This window comes from Mastigoproctus giganteus, chromosome 1 (genome assembly GCF_048544385.1).
Source record: "Mastigoproctus giganteus isolate SK-2022 chromosome 1, ASM4854438v1, whole genome shotgun sequence".
Classification (NCBI taxonomy): domain Eukaryota; kingdom Metazoa; phylum Arthropoda; class Arachnida; order Uropygi; family Thelyphonidae; genus Mastigoproctus; species Mastigoproctus giganteus.
In genome coordinates, this window is record NC_143575.1 from 110,706,084 (window position 1) to 110,725,759 (window position 19,676).

A 19,676-nucleotide genomic window follows, 5' to 3' on the forward strand; every position below is an offset into this window, starting at 1 on the left:
CAAATATTTACTCATTTTAAATTTTGTTCCCATACTCGATTGTACATTGTTGCCTAACTCGACCGAATTCTCTCTCTCTCTCTCTCTCTCTCTCTCTCTCTCTCTCTCTCTCTCTCTCTCTCTCTCCCATTCATCTCTCTCACTAGTTGCCATCTGTGACCTAAGAAGAATTGTTTACACTATATACCCTCCAAAATAATATTTTTTCTTATTCCGATTATTCTAATTAAAACAATAATCAACCACAATTAATCAATCAACAATAATCAACCTAAATTAATCAATCAACAATACTCAACCTCAATTAACCAATCGACAATAATCAACCTAAATTAATTAATAATCTTCCTGTTTAACTAATCAACAATTCATTAATTAATGCTTGACACCCAATTAATGGTCTACCTATTTAATCAATTACAATCCCCATAAATTACACTCTCAATAAATCAAAATTCCCCATAATTCAAAAATCAATTTTAAATCAACCTAGTTAGTAATCTACTTGCCATTTGTTAAACATTCAACCTTCAATCCTTTGTTATTTAATTAATCATTTCTCAATACTCTACTATTAATTATTTGGCTCGCCAACTGATTTTAAAGCATAGATCAGTAACTATTATTTTTAGTGATTCTCAATACTTGAGAGAAATACAGCTCTATCACCACCAATCTTTACTATCTGAAGTAATTTTTTTTTTTGAAAGAAATTATAGGCTGGATAAGCCAATGCTGGGGGAAGACTATCTTTGGCTATCCAATTGTGCAAAGCTATCCCTGTCTGGGTCGCCAATTGTGGGAAAAATCCTGGCTGGCTATCACCAATTGTGGGAAATGGGAGCAACTTTCAACAAGACAAAAGAAATGAACCATACTATTACGTGCAATCCTATATGGTGTCACTCTCCAATCACAAACATATTGGCTGGTAACAGACCATATTTATTTCACTGTTTTATACAAAAAAATTTTACACAAATTAAACAATTCATGATATCAAATTCCTCGCAACTCTGTTATTACTATATATAATATGATGTCCACATTTTCTCCTTCTTCCAACGAATTTCATAACCTCCAACAACTTTTGCTATACAAAATACTAATTATACAAACCTATCCAATCATATATATATATATATGTACCTATAATATATGGAGTAATTCCATTATTCTTGCACTCCCATTCTATATACACTAGAGGATAATTCTCCAAAGTACAATTTACTTTGTTAACTACAGTATCACATCTAATACAGAATAGTAACACTCACGCTCTCTCTTTCTACTTTCTATTGTTCCCCATTTCTATCTCTTATAATATAGTGTTCATTCCGTTACAAATCTCCTCTAACGGTCCTGTTCTTTATTCTCCCGTTTATTTCTTTATAATACAGTTTCCATTAGCAAAATTTTCTAAACAAACTTACTTGCATTCTTCTCCTTCTACCTGGATGAGTTTTCCGGTTTCAGGTCCTTTTCAGCGGTCGTCTCTCTAGGCTTGGTCTCTGCTGACCCACTAGGCGCACATCCGTACGCTTCTCTCTGATGGTTCTTTCCACGCACAAGGACTTTTCTCCAAGGCTGCTGCTGCTGCTGCTTTAGCCATCCGTTAGAAGCTCGATCTGATTTTCTTTCCCACATCACTTACCCTTTCTCTGTTATCACTACCCACTAAACTACCCTTACCAAAACTCTCCGTTGACAATTCCCTCACTTCCAATACCATTCTCACTCCCAAAAAAATTTCTCTCTGTCACAATTGTCACAAAACAACTGTGCATTGGCCAAGAAATGAGCTGCACGTTGTTTTTGAAAAACTTGCTTACCCAAGAAATATATTTTCCCCAACAATTGAAGTAGCTATAACAGGAGGGTATGTACATTTTCCATAGAGGTTGTACAGAGTGGAAAGAGAGAAATTGTTGAAGTTAAACATAAAAAAGAGGTACGTGGGGTGGATGATATCTATCCAATTATATTAAGGAATGCAGCAAAGGAGGTAAGCAAACCGTTAGCCATAATTATAAGAGCCTTTTTGTGTCCGTGTGGACTAGAGATGTGTGAATGTATCTCCAATTCACAAAGGGGAATCAAAGGGTGACATGAGTTACAGATATATGTTGGTTTAACTTCTGTTCAGAGAAAATTTTTGTTCAAGAAAAATAATGGAGTCACTGGTTAAAAAGGTAATGCAAGACCATCTAGACAGGAGTGCATTTATACTTCAGTCAAAGCATGGGTTTGTTAAGGGGAGATTTTTTCTGACCAATTTGTGTGATGTAGGAACTGGATGCAAAAAATAATTCTGATATCATAACATACTTAGATTTCAGGAAAGCTTTTGATAATGTTGCACATGAAACACTGCAGTACAAATTGCAAAAGTGTGGAATTAAGGAAAAGCTATTAATATAGATTAAAGACTCCACTGCTCTTTATGGACTAATGTTATCAGTGGAGTCTCACAGGGTTCGGTACTGGGCCGATTGTTGTTTTCTGTATTTATTAATGATACTGATGAGGGTATATCAGGCTTAATGTCTTAGTTTGCAGACGGTACAAAGGTTGGCAGGGTAATTAATGACAGTAATGAAGCTATGCTGCTGCATAAAGAACTAGAAAAATTAGGCAGATGAGCTGAAAAATGGCAACTGAAGTTTAACACTGACAAATGCAAGGTACTACATATGGGTAGCAGTAATCCAGAAATGTAACATATGGGTAGCAGTTACAGTAATGTAACAAATGTACTACATTCAGGGTAACAGAAAATGGAAAATACCTGGGGTTCTTGTATAGTCTAATATGAAGTTCTCTGAGCAGTTCATGACAGGATGCCCAGACAGCTTACAGGGTTTTGTCAATGATATACAGGAATTTTGCTAGCAACGATAAGGAGGTGATTATCCAATTGTATAAGGCAATGGTCAGACTACATCTTGAGTACTGCATACCAATCTGGAGACCTCATTTTAGGAAGGATGTAAAGCTGCTGGAATGAGTACAAAGAAGGGCAATGAGATTGGTGATGAGGGAAAGGGGCCTCTGACCAAGAAAGGCTTTAGTTCTTCAAATTGCAGCATCTGGAGACTAGGCCAGTGAGGTGATATGATTGAGATGTTTAAGGCTTTAAATGAATGCTGATGGGATTCTTCCTCTTGTTCAGACTGCAAACAAGGGGGCATAAAATCAAATTGAAGAAGGATGGGTGCAAAACAGATATGTGAAAGTTTGCCTTCAGACAATTGGTGGTTGATTGCTGGAACAAGTTTCGATTTCTTCTTGTAGAAGTAGATAGTTTGAATAAATTCAAGCAAGAACTAGATAAACTATTAGCAGGCATAGGACAGGATTATTTAAAAAAATTTTTTTTTTTTTAGCTGATCTATTACAATTGCTTCTTTGCATCATTTTCAGCTATTAATACTAGTTGAACCTCATTAATACAGAGTTCAAGGGACCTAAATTTTCAAATTTTGTAATAACAAGGTTTGTAGTAATGAGGTCTCCCAAAAGTGCCAAAATTTTAAGGGTGTTTTTTTTTTTTTTTTTTTGGCATATACCACATACGAGAGGGTATCAAAAAGTTCATACCGTTACCTAGAAGTAAGTCTTAGAAACTTCACAAGAACTTTAATCCTTTTCTATGTAGTCTCCATGTACAGTAACACATTTCTCCCATCTATGGATCAGTTGTTTAATGCTTTGATAAAAGAAGTCCACACTTTTTGCCTGAAACTATAGATTCCACTTCACTGATGACTTCCTGAGATGAATGAAAGCAGCATCCACACAATGGTTTCTTCATTTCTCGAAATAAGAAGTCTGGTGGTGCTAGGTCAGGAGAATAGGTTGCTGTAGTAATAGCACAAATCCAACAGTTGGTGAGAACATTGCATTCAACATTGCTTCTGCAACAGGGTCAGCAATCTTGGAATCCATCTTGTGGAGACCTTAGACATATGCAGATGGTGGTGTAAAATGCTGTGGGCAGATTCATAACTAATTCCCACTGCATTTGTGATGAAATGAATTGTCACACGTCTGTCACTCAGCACCAGCTGCTCAACCTTTCCAACCGTCTCACTGTATGTGGATATTGATGGCCTTCCTTCTCTTGGCTCATCAAAGACACTTGTTCAACGGCACTGGAACTCCCGTTTCCACTTTTTTTACAGTGTCATAGGATGGACAATTCTGCCCATACACAGCTTTCATTTCTTTGTAAATTTCCTGAGCTTTCTTGCCCTGCAAATGCAGGAACTTGATCACTGCTCAATACACCACTTTGTCAACCATAGTGTCCTTTCTCAGATTCCAGGCTCCCCCTCTGGTATACAATCACCTATGGGAATGAAATTTCACATGTTAGCTATTGAATATGTAGACAACTTATATTAAAAACGGCATCTTCATACTGATGTTTTATCTAGGTCAGAGTACGAGCTTTTTGATACCCCCTCGTATTTAAGAATAATAATAATATTATTATATTATTAATAATATATTATTATTATTGTTGCTCTTATATTATTTCTCCCTGATTGGGGGATTCCACTCCGTGACGGGTACTGCTACCAAGTACACAGGGTGGTTGTAATGTCTGGTGTTACTGTTGGTTGAGGAAATCTCTGACTATCCTACAGGTGTTCAGGATTGCGACTTTCTGGAGTTCCTTGTAGGTGTTCTCTGGGAGACCTATTGCTGCTAGGCTGCTATGTAGAGTCTTTGGCACCATACCGGTGGTTGACACGATGGTCGGAATGGTTGATACTTCTTGCATATGCCACATCTCCTTGACTTCATGTCTCAGGTTCGTGTACGTCCTAATTTTTTCCTCGTGGGTTTTCTGGACATTGATAGTGTTGGGCACCACTATGTCAATCAGGTAGGTAGCATTTTCCATCTTGTCCACAAGGGTTATGTCCAGTCTGTTGTGTAATAATAATAATAATATTATTATTAGCCATATGGTGCAAGGAAGCCTAAGGCTTTTGCTGCACTGGCCAAAAAAAAAAAATAATAAATAAATAAATAAATTTCTGAGTTACCCTGAGAGAGAGAGAGAGAGAGACAGAGAGAGAGAACAAGAGTCAGAAGTAGAAGGAAATCACCAAGGAAGAGAAGAATGATGATATTCAGCTCAGGATCCTGAGTGTGCCAAGCCCATACTCACCAGATGTGAGCCCCTGGGGTTAAATATATAATAATATTATTATTTATTATTATTCTTAGATACAAGGGGATATAATATTAAAAATAAATAAAAAAATTAATTTAAATTAATAAAATAAAAAAAAATTAAAACAAAAGGCTTGTCTAACAATACAGTAATAGGAATAAGACACTTTTTAAAGATTTTATTTTATTTTATTTTTAAGATAAACTAAGAGAACAGCAATTAACAGAAATGAAAATATATATTTTTTTTCTTTTTTTTTGGCTGGTGCAGCATAAGCCATAGGCTTTCTTGCACCATGCGGCCGTTACTAATACTAATATTGTTCAGTATATATTTTGATATATACAATATTTTAGTATCACAGTAAAAAGAATTAATCTTAATATAAAAGGAGACATACAATCCATTAACAATGTTCTTTGCACAGTTTTTGCACAGCACAGACATTATAAAATGCAATAGTTGCTTCTTTATCAAAGTTACTGTGGGCCAACACATTCTCCATTATGCTCAATTCATTTTGGGCATCTTTTTTAGAAGGTTGTGTGTGCATGTGTATGCACGTGCACACACTTCTTTACTTTTTCTGACGCTGGTAACAACATCATTTTGCTTGATGCTTAGCAGCTTTTCTGGTGTTGGTATTGCTATGGTTGCAACTTCATCATCCACCTTCAAAATTTCCAACAAAATCCATGTGTTCCTTCAAATTCCTCCATTCCTCAATGTTGCTATCACATTTGTCTGCTGGAGCAAGTTTTTCGGTGATACAGTATTGTATTCTCTCCAAACCACTTTTTCTGAAGCAGTTGATTACTACACTTGATGCAATACTATCCCAAGCAATAACAAAATTACGGATAGCATCCAAGACATTCCAGTTTAGCTGTAAAATTGTTCCCTCTCTCCTATGAGAATCAAGTACTTATCAGGCAGGCTCTATATGTTCTCTTGTGGTTATAAATCCTTGACACAGTAGCTGCATAAAACTGGTGGTAATGGAAGTTTAAAAACAACAGTCGTATATTTATCAACTTAAGTGCCTCGGAAGAATGTGCTGTACAACAATCTAGATTTGTCAAAACATTCCTTTTTTCTGAAGCCATTCTTCTGTCCACTTTTGATAACGAAGACCGAAAAATTTTGACTGCAAGCCAAGCACTTCTATTGGCCACATAATCACAGGGAAGTTGGCTAACTTCCTTAAAACATCTTGGCTTTGAAAATTTACCAATCACAAGGGGGGGGGGCATAGTTTTGTGTTGCCATCTGAATTGCAGCATAACAGAACAGTGAGTGTTTACTTAATTTTCCACTATGACAAGACGCTCCTCGAATAGCAAATGTTTTGTTTGGAAGCAAATTATAAAATAAACCTGTCTCATCAAGATATCTCGTCAAAATATCCTCATATTTTTCAAGAATGGACCGTACAGAACATAACCAGCCTGTAGCCTTTTCTTTGTCAACTAATCCAGACTCACCGCAAACATTTCGCATAACAAAGTTATTCCTGTCTTGAGAAACTTTGGAGCCAGCCACTGCTGCATTTTAAGTCATTAATTCCATGTTGCTCAGCTACATAATTTGCCTTTTCTTGCAAAATCAAACCTCATATTTGCAAATTAAATGCACGCATTTGTTGGTACCACTCAAAACATTTTGTTTCAAGCTCCTTGTGTTTTGAACCACGAATCTGTTTCCTGTTTTTTAATTGCTGCTACAGTGTCATGCACTTCAAGTTTTTTTTTTTGTTTTTTTTTTGGTTTTTCAGTATTGTAGATAAAGTAGGTAAAGGGATGTGTATTCCTTTGCAATGTCTGTTTTTCTCAGTTCAATCCTATCAACCTCTTGCATAATTTTCAGTTCAATTTCGGGACTTAATTCCGTCAGTTTATGTTTTGTAACCATAACACTATTAGATGAGATTTAATATAAACAGATTTTTAATTAATTTAAAGACAAGTTCCAAAAAAGACATCAGCTCAGATAAAACAGCACAAAAAATATATTACTGTATACTGTAGCAAGAGACTCTTTGAACTGGTATAACAATTTCAACTGACCTTAATCCTGTGGAGAGCGAGGGAGTGTATGTAAACAACTTAGAAAAACTGTTTTTATTCTTTTGTTAATTTAACATGTCATCTTTCACAATGATGTTTTTCAGAGAGCATTATGTTATAGCTATCATACACTGGTTTTGTTTACACAAAAGTAATTTCTAACAAGTCGGTGCCATCCTTCAGGAAGCAGAGAACCGGGTGGCCAGAGGCAATAATAGGGGCAACAATTGGACAGCTGTGCCAAGATTTGTAGCCCATGACTGCTGAATATGGTGCTGTTTCTTGTATTATGTCTATCTTGTGAATTCCTCTGACTATTTGGTCGTCCCGGAGCATAAACAGAAAATTTATTTATTTATTTTCAAACGTACAAAATAATATTTATTTCTCACAGGGTGAAAATGAACTTTGTAATACATATTAACCAAATTTTGTAATAAACAAATATATTTACATAGAAAAGTCTATCCTTTCACAGGGGAATGGTATGTGCTTCATATTAATGAGTACTTTGTATAAACCGAGTTTTGTATTAATGAGATTTTACTGTAATACTATTTCTGTGTCTACTTTCATGAGGTTTATTTCTAAAAAGTTTTACCCATTGAGAATCACAGAAAAGTTATGATTACATGAGATGACAAGGGACACTAAGGATTTTAACTGAATGATCGAGGAATAGCATCTTTCTCCAAAGGTAAAAAAAGGAGGTGTATTGGTTTCTATATACAGGCTTTGAAATGGTGATGTCCTAAATGCTCCAAGAGAATTTCTGAGCATTTCACAATATGTCATACTAGGCTGAGACATGCTAGATAATACTTTTTTCTTGTAGTTCTTAAGTAATTTCATCATCTGTGTCATGTGGGAAGTTCCCACTCTGACATGATACTCTATAAAGTTCTGTTCCTCTATTCAGGTTGCTTGGGGAAAAAAATTCAAGTGCTACATGAGACTGATATTCTAATCAGAAGTGGTTTTGATACAAAAAGTCAGATGTGCTTTCCTATGGCTGATATCACTGCATTGTCACAAACTTTGATCAGTGGCCCAAGAGGTTAATTTATCATTAAAAAAAATAAATGAATAAAAAATAACAGACCTCACTGGGTAATTATGCTATCTTTTTATTCCTTATTGAACATTATTTTGCAAAAAAAGTTATATTCTATTCCCTTATTATTTTTTTAATGATGTTTTATGAAGCACAACTAAAAAGAAAAAGAAAAGAAAAAGAAAAGAAAAGAAAAAAAAATTGTATAATCAGTTCCTTTTTTTTTTAATCTTAATTTAAGTACACTTACAGCAGTTTAAATATATTCATTTTTGGTTCATTTTAAAATGTTTTTATTTCAACTGTAAATTGCTCAACTCATTTATTCACGGAAAATGAATCTTCCTTTGCTGTTGAAGTACCAAGAACAGTGAAAACAAAACTCAGAATTATAAAACTAATGGAAATAACAAAAGAGCCACTGGATACAATGAGCACTTAGCAAGAACCAAAGAACTTGATGTAGCTGCATCATATATTCGGATTTCACTAAAGATTTTATCACATACCTCCACATTCAATCAAGAAGTTCTAACATTCTGAAAAACATATTTTTTTTTTATTCATTATTTATTTCAGTATATAATCTCATGTAATATTTTTCTTATAAATGCTCTCCCAGTTAATCTATTCTGCAAATAATGCTTCCCCTGCTCCAAAAAAAAAAAAAAAAAATAATAAACAGGTTTAAATTCCACATAACCAAGATAAAATTTTGCAACTGTAATAAGATATATATTTTTACAGCTGTACTGATTGGGCATTTTCCCTCTACCACTCTTCTCAGCTGTTTGGAAGCGATGGCTAGCTGGCCATCAGCTCATGTAGTATAACCAGCAAGAGCAGTTTGTAATCACAGTCCAATGAACATGATAATAGAAAAACAGAGAGAAATGTCATCAATTTTCTGCATGGATTAAAAGTATTAAACGGCAAATAATATACCAAGACATGGAATTTCTCTCTCTTTCTCTCAGGTATGTACACTTATAGATAATAAAAACCACAATGCTTCTATTTTTTAAGTATTAACATATAGCATGTACACACCAAATTTTATCCCACCAAAAACGAAAGAACAATCTTGTTATCAGATATGAGAAATGTATTTAATTTTCTTTAATATTTCTCATATTGACTAGCATGTTAAATGTTTTCTCACAAATATCTAACACAACAAAATGTTATTAATATTTTTGCTGTATATATAGCCCCGGCACGTTCCATTGCAATATTTAAAAAGTGCGCCGGGGGGGGGGTGTCTTTAAGTAGGCAAAAGGAAGAGAAGGATATGAATAGAAGGAAAATTCCTGCCCCCTCGTATTTCACTAATAGTTTGCGATTATATATATAATTCATCTATTATACTTGTTCATCTATTGCTAAAATTATTGTACAACCAGAAAACATTCCCCTGTCCCATACAGGGCAATCATTTCACCACCTAGAAAACTTGCTGATGCATCCTACTTTTCTACAGTCTCCCTCTTTGTATTTCTCTCTACAACTAGATGTAAAGAAACAAATGTTCTTTCATTTAAATATAATATCATGTTATTGGGAGTTATAATTTGCTGTTATAAATTATTTCATATGTCTTAATGATAAAATAAAAACCATAAGTAATTATGCTAATGATAAGGGTCTGTAAAAACAACACACCAAATGAGCAAAACTTAAAAAAAAAAAAAAAGTCCAAAATAAATTCAGTTAATAAAATTCTAAGGCAACTTACATCTCTGACATTATGAAGGCACTGAGATAGCTGATTAAATAAAGAATTTAGTAATCCTTCACGCTGTTCATCCTGTCCTTTCAAACACATGAGAACCAAAGAAAGAAATGGCTGATGACTTAAAAGAGACGCACTACAATAAATTAAAAAAAAAAAAAAAAAAAAATTATATAGTATATATATATATATATGTGTGTGTGTGTGCGTATTAAAATAGTAAGTTTTTTTGTTAGAGAAACACATTAAGCTAAAATTTCAGAAAATAAAAACAAGTTAACATAATTTATAATAGTCAATTAAAAATAATATGTTTTCCTTTTGATTCTGATTGCTTGTTTGTATGGGCTTATGGTGTAATTGGGCCCTAATATGCCTAATCGATGGTGAAAAGTAATATACAGTTTCTGAAAGGTTTTTGATGAATTTAAAATGCATTATAGCACTGAATCAATTTGAGGTAGATAAAGAGTGTGGCTACATCCAGTGAATCTGCAAGCAGATGAGTTAGCATAAGAGGTGTACTTATGGTGGAAAATTAGCCAAAGGTAGCCTGTCAATCTGCATTGTATGTGGGACAGTTGATAAGTATACGTTGAACTGCGAGCTATGTAATATAGGTTTGGCATTCTGGAGGTTGTTGTAGTAAGGTTTTAGGAGCATTAGTGACTAAGATCATATTGCTCTGTATATACTCTCTGTAAATTGCATATGTTCTGGGGAAAAAATATGCTACCATTGCCTAAGACTGACTAACTCAGTCACTTTGTGAAAAGGGCCCATAAAAATTCTTCACATCATCAGGGGGACTCAAACTCAAGTCTTTTCCAGTGGTGTGGGGAGGATGGCGGTTCTACCAAACTGTGCTACCCACGAGGGCACATTCTGGAGGATTGGTGGCTTTAAACAGATGCAGGTGAGTTAGGTGGGTGTGATCTATCCTAAGTCTAGTGAGTACAACTTCTTGTCTATTATCTCAGATGCTATATTTCTACAATGTCTTTCCTTAAATGGAATAACTTGTTGCTGGTTTGGTTTTCCTATATTTCTTGCCATTTTTTTTTTTTTTTTCATCACTGCTTTATAATAAACATGATCTGAGAATGGTGTGCTAAAAGAAAGAGTAACAGTATTTGTTGTAGTTTTGGCAGCTAAATCTGCATGCCATGCTCATTTCCTTGGATACCACTATCACAGGAATCCAGCAGAAGGCGATGCATTAATATTGACATATGATACAAGAAAGCAAGCTTAAACAGCACTGGCCAAAAAAAAAAAAAAAAAAAAAAACCCTTCCCATTTTACCTGTCCATTGCTCCAAATGTTTGTCTAGTTCTGCCCTGAATTTATTTAAGCTGTCAACTTCTATAACTCGCTCAGAATAATCACCTGAGAGGGCATACATTCAAATTGAGGAAAGACAGATGTAGGAGAGATGTGTGGAAGTTTGCCTTTAGCCAGCGGGTAGTTGGTTGGTGGAACAGACTTCCATCCTTTCTTGTGGAAGTTGATAGCCTAAATAAATTTAAGGCTGAGCTGAACAGGTATTTGGAATGAACAAAGGGGTGAAATGGGAGTGAGGTTTTTTTTTGGCTGATGCTGCATAAGCTTGCTTTATTGCATCATATGCCTCTACTAATTCTAATGCTAACAGATGGAAGTTTGTTTCAGCAATCAACTACATGCTGGCTAAAAGCAAACTTCTGCACATCTATTCTACAACTGTCTTTCCACAATTTGAATTTATGTCCCCTCAAGTGATTAATCTGGGTAAGAGACAGAATCCCATCAGCATTGAGCTTGCTCAAACCATTCAAGGCTTTATATACCTCAATCAGATCACCTTGCAGGTGCCTAGTCACCAGTCTCTGCCTATCTTCATTTAATTTTGTTAGAATATCTCAGATCTGTCTGAGTAATGGATTGTCATTCTCTTTCTTCCACTATATAGTTTGAATTGTGCTAATTGAAACCGTGTGCAAAATAATGAGTGGAATGAGTGCTAACCATGTGAAATTTAAAGCTATGATAATTGCACAAAATTCTGCAGTAAAGCAGCTGCATTCAGTTGGAAGTTTCTTAGCTATGGTAATAATGGAAAAAGTGAAGCATGCAATTGTATATGTTCTGCTGGGACTGGGAATTTTTCTCCATCTTAATAGTGATAAATCACATTGTAGTATGTGATACAACCAGTATCCAGGGTGGTACTATACAAGGGACAGTAGGTTGTAGCTCGCATAAGTCAAGTTGTCAATCAATAAGTGTATAATGAAATGTATCCCTGCTGATGGATTGATTGAGAGATAGACTCTGTAAAGATTTTTCCATTTTAGGGAGAAAAGTAACTTTCAAGTAGGGTGATGTAGTTGTACATGAGAGTTGCAGTTTTTTGTTGTAGACTTTATTTCTATTCTATATAACAATTTTTTCAATGGCTCCCTGCAACTGTCTTTCTATCATTCAGATACTGGAGGAATAGAAGGAGATAGTGTGTTAGTTGTCTGACAGCACCGGGGGTTCCTCAACTCCGTGTACATGAGAATAGCAGGAGCTAGTGAGGCAATCTGCAAACAGAGCAATAGATATTGTTTTATCAGATTCTGCATTATCAAGTTCATTTTTTATGATAAATAAAGTGACAGTAAGTACTGAGCCGTGAGGTGCCCCCTTCCCCTTGGATAAGTTTGCAAGATAGATGGTAATGAAGTCAAACCAAAAAAGTCCCTTAATGCAGGAAGTTTCTGATAAAAGCAGATGATTGTCCTGCAGTCCTAAGCTGCAATCTTAAGATGCCAAAATGTACCATATCTCCATGCAGTGTCAAAAGCTTTTTCTATATCATGATGTTATTTTCTTACAAAAGCATCGCAGATATTTATTTTCCAAATGAATCAGTAGATTGAGGGCAGAGCTACCTTTACAAAAACCATGTTGCATGGGATTGACAAGGCCATGCCATACAATGAACCAGGTAAATTGAGAATTAATCCTATTTTCCATGATCATGCAGCTGCTCACAGCAACAGGCTCTGAAGTACAGTTTTTTAGGTTGGTATGGTCTTTTGCAGGTTTTGGAAAGGCCAGAATGCAAGCATCATGCCATTTGTCTGGGAAAGAATATTCTGTAAATATCCTGTAATAGAACAGTACCAGTCTTTAGAGTTAGTTCAGTAAATTGAAAAATCATTCTATCAGGTTCTGCTGCACTGTGAATAGTGATAGTAACAGCTCGATGCAATTCTGACAACGTAAATGGGAGGTTATATGAAGTGCTATGTGCTATTTGAAAGTTAAGCTGATGTTTTTCAGTTTGTGTTTTTTTCTTCTGGAATTGGGGTGAGTATGAAGATGTAGCTGAAATTTATGCAGATATTTTGCCTAATACATCTGCTATTTCTTGTGGTTTTGTTACATCTGTTGTATTTTAGCCCATACTGTCTGTGTACTTGTGGCCATCATTATTATGGAAACAAACACTTCACTGTCTCTTTCTCTTTTGCTGTTTTGATTTTGTCTTTTTTGAAGTATATAAGGTTTGCAGTTGTTAGGAACTTCCTGAAAATATTCGATGCTCTTGTCCACAGTAAAGGTACCCATGCTCTATTCTTTTCTTTTTTAGTTTTATTGCAGTATTATCCCACCATATTTTCAGATGTGTACACATTTTTATGGATTGTTTTGGAATTGCTAAATCTGCTGCCTTCAATATTTGGTTTGATATATACTCCAACTCCAATGCTGTATTTATGGAGGAATTTTTGATCTGCTGTTCCTCTAGTATAGCCTGTTGCTTATACAGACTCGAATCAGCTCTGTCAAAACACCATTTTGTAATTTGGTTGAAAATGGGAATATCAGAGGATAGTGGTCACTGCTTAACGGAATGCTGTGTATAGTCCATCCAAATAAATGGTATGTGGTTGATGAGCATAAAGCAAAATCTATAGCTGAAGTAGATCCTGTAGGAAAATGCATGTATATATTTGCTCCATTACTGAGGGTTATTATATTACGTTGGTCAAGCAATTTTTAATAGTTTGTTCACATTTGTTCAGGTTTTGATTTCTCCATAGAGGGTGGTGACTATTAAGGTTCCTGACGATAAAGTAGGGTTGGGAAAGTTGTATCACTAGTTCTTATAAGTCTGCATAGCTTATATATTGATTAGAGGTAGGTAAAGTGAGACTATAATTCAGTCAAAGTATATGTTGATTTGAGCTGCAACAGCCGCAAGGTGTGTGTTAGTGTAATTAGTTTCAAGGGTATCAGAGAGATAATTATCAATATTACATGTTGTGATATTCTTGCATGAGCCAAGTTGTTAAGATTACGTGTAACACAATCTTGTCAACGTATCACACAGTTCTGGAATCATGCCAGTTTCTTGCAGGTAGAAGGAAATGAGGCCATACTGCACAAGGAGTTTTCTGATCAGTTACTGTGGTAACCTCTATAGTTACACTGCAAGAATGTACATATTATTTCAGTTTAGATTTAGAGGAATCTTGGTTTGTATGCGAAGGGCTGTGGATTTCTGCCAATCAGTTTCAGGTTTCCCTTATTTTGGGAAGAATGGTTTTCCAGTGTCCATCTTCCTCTGAGAAAATATTTCTAGAATCTGGTCATCTTTGCATGATTTGTCTTCATCATCCATGCTGTCTGATGTTTTGTCTGTATCAGAGACTGTGAGTGTACTAGTATTGCTGGGGCAAAGCAGCTGTTGTATGGTTATTGGTGTATTTAATGTTTTACTTGTATGGTGACTGACACTGATCTAGCCCACTGGGCTAGAAATTTACTGTGGGATAGTTATTATTATTATTATTATTATTATTATTATTAGCCATATGGTACAAGGAAGCCTGAGGCTTATGCTGCACCAGCCAAAAAAAAAAAAAATTCCCGAGTTACCCCCCCTGTGTGTGTGTGTGTGTGAGAGAGAGAGAGAGAGAGAGAGAGAGAGAGAGAGAGAGAGAGAGAGAGAGAGAAGTAGGAGGCATCACCAAGAAAGAGAAGAATGATGATATCCAGCTCAGGACCCTGGGTTTGCCAAGCCCATACTCACCAGATGTGAGCCCCCGGGGTAGTTAATTCCATTTGACTGGAAATTGATATTCTTTTCATGGTTTACTGAACATAAGCTTGCATGTCTGTAGTTGGGGCTGGTAGGGATTTGTTGGCTTCCTACCAGGTTATGTTATGTTATGCTTAGGTTTGTATTACCATATCTTTTCTTGTTTCCAGAGGAGACACTCTTGGAATAGACAGGATGTTCTTGCCTGAAGTTCAATATTTGGGTATTGTGGCTGTGCTGTAAGTTTGGTTCTGCATGGTAGATTCACATGTGGCACACAGGTATTTGCTCCCCTGCAGACTGCTTGTGAATGTCCAAACTTCTGGCACCTGTAGCAATATAAGGGATTTGGAATAAAGCTTTGAGATAACACTTAAGGTACACTGCCTTGATCATTGTTGATGATCTAGGATTGTCTAAGGTAAGAATTGTATTCTGCATGGGAACTAAAGTAGCTTCCTGCTTTGCCATGGTTCATCTCACATTAATCACTTCCTGATCTTGCAATTCTTGCTTTAGTCCTTTGTTTGATAAATTGATCAGGTCCCACTTGGCAATAATGCCTTTTGATGTTTTCAAGGAGGCATGTGGGGAAACAGCAACAGATGATCCATCAAATGGTGTGAACTTTTGTAATTGCACAGAGGCAACTTTAGCTAATAAATCCCCTAATCTTAGGTGATCAGGGGATTTATTAGTTAACATTGCTAATAAATCCCCTGATGTTGAGTTCCCACTACAATTTCTAAGCATTCTTTCACTAGAAAAGGAGTTTCCAATAGGTTTGTCTAGTCTTGAAAGGATAAAGAGGAAGGTTGGATCATGGATTCTCTCCATGTCAATCTTTTTTGACATTTTACCGAGACAGAGTCATTCCCCTGATGCAATCCATGGGTCTTGAAATTTGTCTAAAAACCAAATTCCATTCTGATATCACTGTTGAATTATTTGGTGATCTGGAGCAGTTGCTCCTTGGTTGCCATAGAGCTTTATGTCATCCATGTACATCAGGTGGGAGAGAGTGAACAGTTTTTCCCTTTCTTCCTTGAGGTTCTATTCATAATTTCTGTTGTTGAACATGGTGGATAGTGGATTGAGTATTAAACAGAACCACAGTGGGCTCAAAGCATCTCCCTGAAAGATTTCTCTCCTGATGAGGATCGTTCTTGTTGTGATATTCTTGACCTTGATGGTAGTATTCCACTTCGCCATGATTGCTTCTAGGAAGTTTGTCACTGTAAGACTGACTTTATAGATCTTCAGTGTCTCTATTAACCAGCTATGAGGCACGTAGTCTTGCAGTAATCAATGTAGGCTGTGTACAGGTTGTGGTGCTTCTTGTAAGCTTCCTCTATAACTGTGGCATCAATGGTTAATTGCTCCTTGCATCCTTTGCTCATCCGCTTCCATCTTTTCTGTCTTGTCCAATACTCCTGTAGAAGGCTCTTTGGTTTTCACTCGAAGATTCAATTGTTTATTTTCCTGTGGGAGCTCTCTTTGTATTGGTGTAGTCTCTTGCTCAGTATGAGGAGGTTCTGCTTCAGCGTGTATAAGTATTCTGATATTCTCTGATTTTTGGTCTTGTGTTTGCTGTTGACGTCTTTCTTGAAGATGCTCTTCACTTTTCCAATCAATTTCTTACTCCTAAAACCCAATTGGTACTGAGTCAATTGGCCTATCTTGACTCTTAATTCTTATTATTATTATTGCTCTTATATTATTTTTCCCTGATTGGGGGATTCCACTCCGTGATGGCTACTGCTAACAAGTACACATGGTAGTTTTAATGTCTGGTGTTAGTGTTGGTCAAGGAACTCTCTGACTATCCTACAGGTGTTCAGGATTGCGACTTTCTGGAATTCCTTGTAGGTGTTCACTAGGAGACCTACTGCTGCTAGGCTGCTACATAGGGTCTTTGGCACCATACCGGTGGTTGACAAGGTGATTTACAGGATGGTTGTTACTTCTTGCATATGCCACATCTCCTTGACCTCATGTCTCAGGTTTGTGTACTTCCTAATTTTTCCCTCATGGGTTTTCTGGACATTGTTAGTGTTGGGCACTGCTATGTCAATCAGGTGGGTAGCCTTTTCCATCTTGTCCACAAGGGTTATGTCCATTCTGTTGTGTGGGATGGTTTTATCCATTATTTTGGCATGGTCCCAGTACAGCTTGTGGGTTGAGGTCTCTAGTGCTGCCTGGGGTTCATGCCTGTAGTATGGTACACTTTCTTTGGTCAACTTGTATTTCCTTGCTAGCTTCTGATGTATTCTCATGGCTACCTGGCTGTGTGTATGAGTGTACTCAGTCTGAGTGATCATGATCTTGGAGGTCATTGTAGTGTCTGCCATGGAGTGTCTTCTTTGCCCATCTTTCTAGCTTCATTTCTTGTGCCATCTGGGTGGGAGGGGGCTCCTCGCTCAAGTTGAGTGGGGTATACCACTTATGTATTTTACTTATGGCTCAGTGGAGTGGTGCTGTGTTGTTCTCGAAGTAATCCTTCAGGTTAAACTATAACTGTTTTCTATTGCTCTATCAGGTCTATCAGGCCCCCTTCCTCCCTCTTTCTGAGCTATTGTTAGTCTCTCCACTACTGACTTTGGGTGGTGTTGGTGGCTCTTGGTCATCATTGTCCTTGTCTTTCCTATGATATCTTCTAGCTCGGTGTTAGTCCAATTTATAACCCCAAACAGAGTATGTTAGTACTGGAACTGCATAGGTGTTTATGGTTTTAACTGTGTTCAAGCCATAGGTGTTTAAGGCTTTAACCGTGTTCCCTCCATTCAATTTTGCTTTCAGCAGCCTTCTGAATCTCTGATGATATTTTTCAGTCAGGCACTTCTTGATTTCCTTGTGCTCTAACTGCTGAGCCTGCATCATCCCTAGATATTTGTAGGTCTCTCCTTCTGTCATAGCTTCGATCTCTTTACTAGTCATCAGCTGGTAGTTTCGGCTGACTAATTTTTTCTGGTGAAATCCGTGGGTCTAGACAATTTCTCTAGACCAAATTGCATTCTGATGTCCTTGCTGAATTCTTCACTGATCTGGAATAGTTGCTGGAGTTGCTTCTAGGTTGCCACGTCATCAATGTACATCAGGTGGGTGAAGGTGTACAGGTTCTTTCTTCCTTCTTTGAGGTTATATCCATACTTGCTGCCGTTAAGCATGGTGGATAGCAGGTTAAGTACTAGACAGAACCACAGTGGGCTCAGAGCATCGGCGCCTCCGTAGCCAGGTGGGAAAGAGCAGCAGTGCGTAGGACACGCTTCTTGATTAGACCGGGGTTCGAGCCCGTCACCACCAAATATGGAGGATGCTGAAAGGTCAGGGAATGACCACCGCATATCCCGCAGCAATATGGCCTTAGTTGCTAATGCTCCTAAAAACCAAATAACAACAACAACAGCTCAGAGCATCTCCCTGAAAGATTCCTCTGGTTGTGATGTTCTCGACCCTAATGGTGGTACTACATTTCGCCAATGTTGCTCTTGGGAAGTTGGTCACTATCTGATTGGCTTTGTAGATGTTCAGTAACTCTATTAGCCAGCTATTAGGCATGAAGTTGAAGGCCTTGCAGTAATCGATGCAGGCTGTGTACATGTTTCGGTGCTTCTAGTAGGCTTGTTCCATAACCGTGGCATCTATGGTTAATTGCTCCTTGCATCCTTTTTGTTGTTCAGCAATTATGTTCTGACTCTCTAAGTGGTCTGATATCTTCTTGGTTATGCAGCTGGTCAGGATCTTGTACATCATTGGGAAGCAGGTGATTGGCCTGTATTTTGCTGGGTTTCTTGTATCTTCGTCTTTAGGCTTCAGATATGTGACTCCTTCAGTGAGAAACTTTCGGATTGTCTCCGGGTGCCTTATCATTCAAGTGAGCTGCTCTGCTAGGTGCTTGTGTGTGCAAGTGAGCTTCTTGTACCAGTAGTTGTGGATGTTATCAATATTTGGGGTTTGCCAGTTGTGGGTGTTCCTGATCGACTGTTTTACTTCTCCTTCTCGAATCTCCCACACTCTCAACTCTTGTACATCCTAGGTTTTCTTCTATTTTACTTCTATCCTGGGGGTTCGGCTGTTATGTCTTACTTCACTGCTCCAGGTATTTCCCCAGAACTCCTCGATCATCTTTTTGGATGATCTGTTTCCTGCAGAAGGCTCTTTGATCCTCATTGAAGATTCGGTTGTTTATTTTCCTCTAGGAGCTCTCTTTGTATTGGCATAGTCTCTTGCTGAGTGTGAGGAGGTTCTGCTTCAGTGTGTCCAAGTATTCTCCTATTCTCTGATTTCTGGTCTCATGTTTGCAGTGGATGCTGTCTCTCTTGAGGATGCTCTTCAGCTTTCCAATCAATTTCTTACTCCTATTACCTTGTTGGTACTGGGTCAAATGACCTATCTTGACTCTTAATTCTTCTATCTTTTGCTGAAGTCTTCTTTCCCACGCTTGCGGTTCCTTCTGTTTTTGGTTCTTCTGCTGCTGGTCTCTCATTTCTTTTCCATTAATCCTAGTGGCTGCTATGGCAGCACAGTATACGGCTGTGTGGATAGCCTTGCACCATTGT

At 37.1% G+C, this 19,676-nt stretch overlaps 1 protein-coding gene across 4 annotated transcripts in view; it reads right to left on the reverse strand.

Annotated features, from left to right (window-relative positions):
* The window catches only part of LOC150091098 (mediator of RNA polymerase II transcription subunit 12-like protein), an 825,386-nt gene that overhangs the window by 286,312 nt on the left and 519,398 nt on the right, over positions 1–19,676 (reverse strand). For all 4 annotated transcript variants that reach the window (XM_090374287.1, XM_090374270.1, XM_090374279.1 and 1 more), the window contains one exon: positions 10,044–10,176. In XM_090374287.1, coding sequence (XP_090230413.1) covers positions 10,044–10,176 — 133 coding nt within the window. The remainder of the gene's footprint in view (positions 1–10,043; positions 10,177–19,676) is intronic.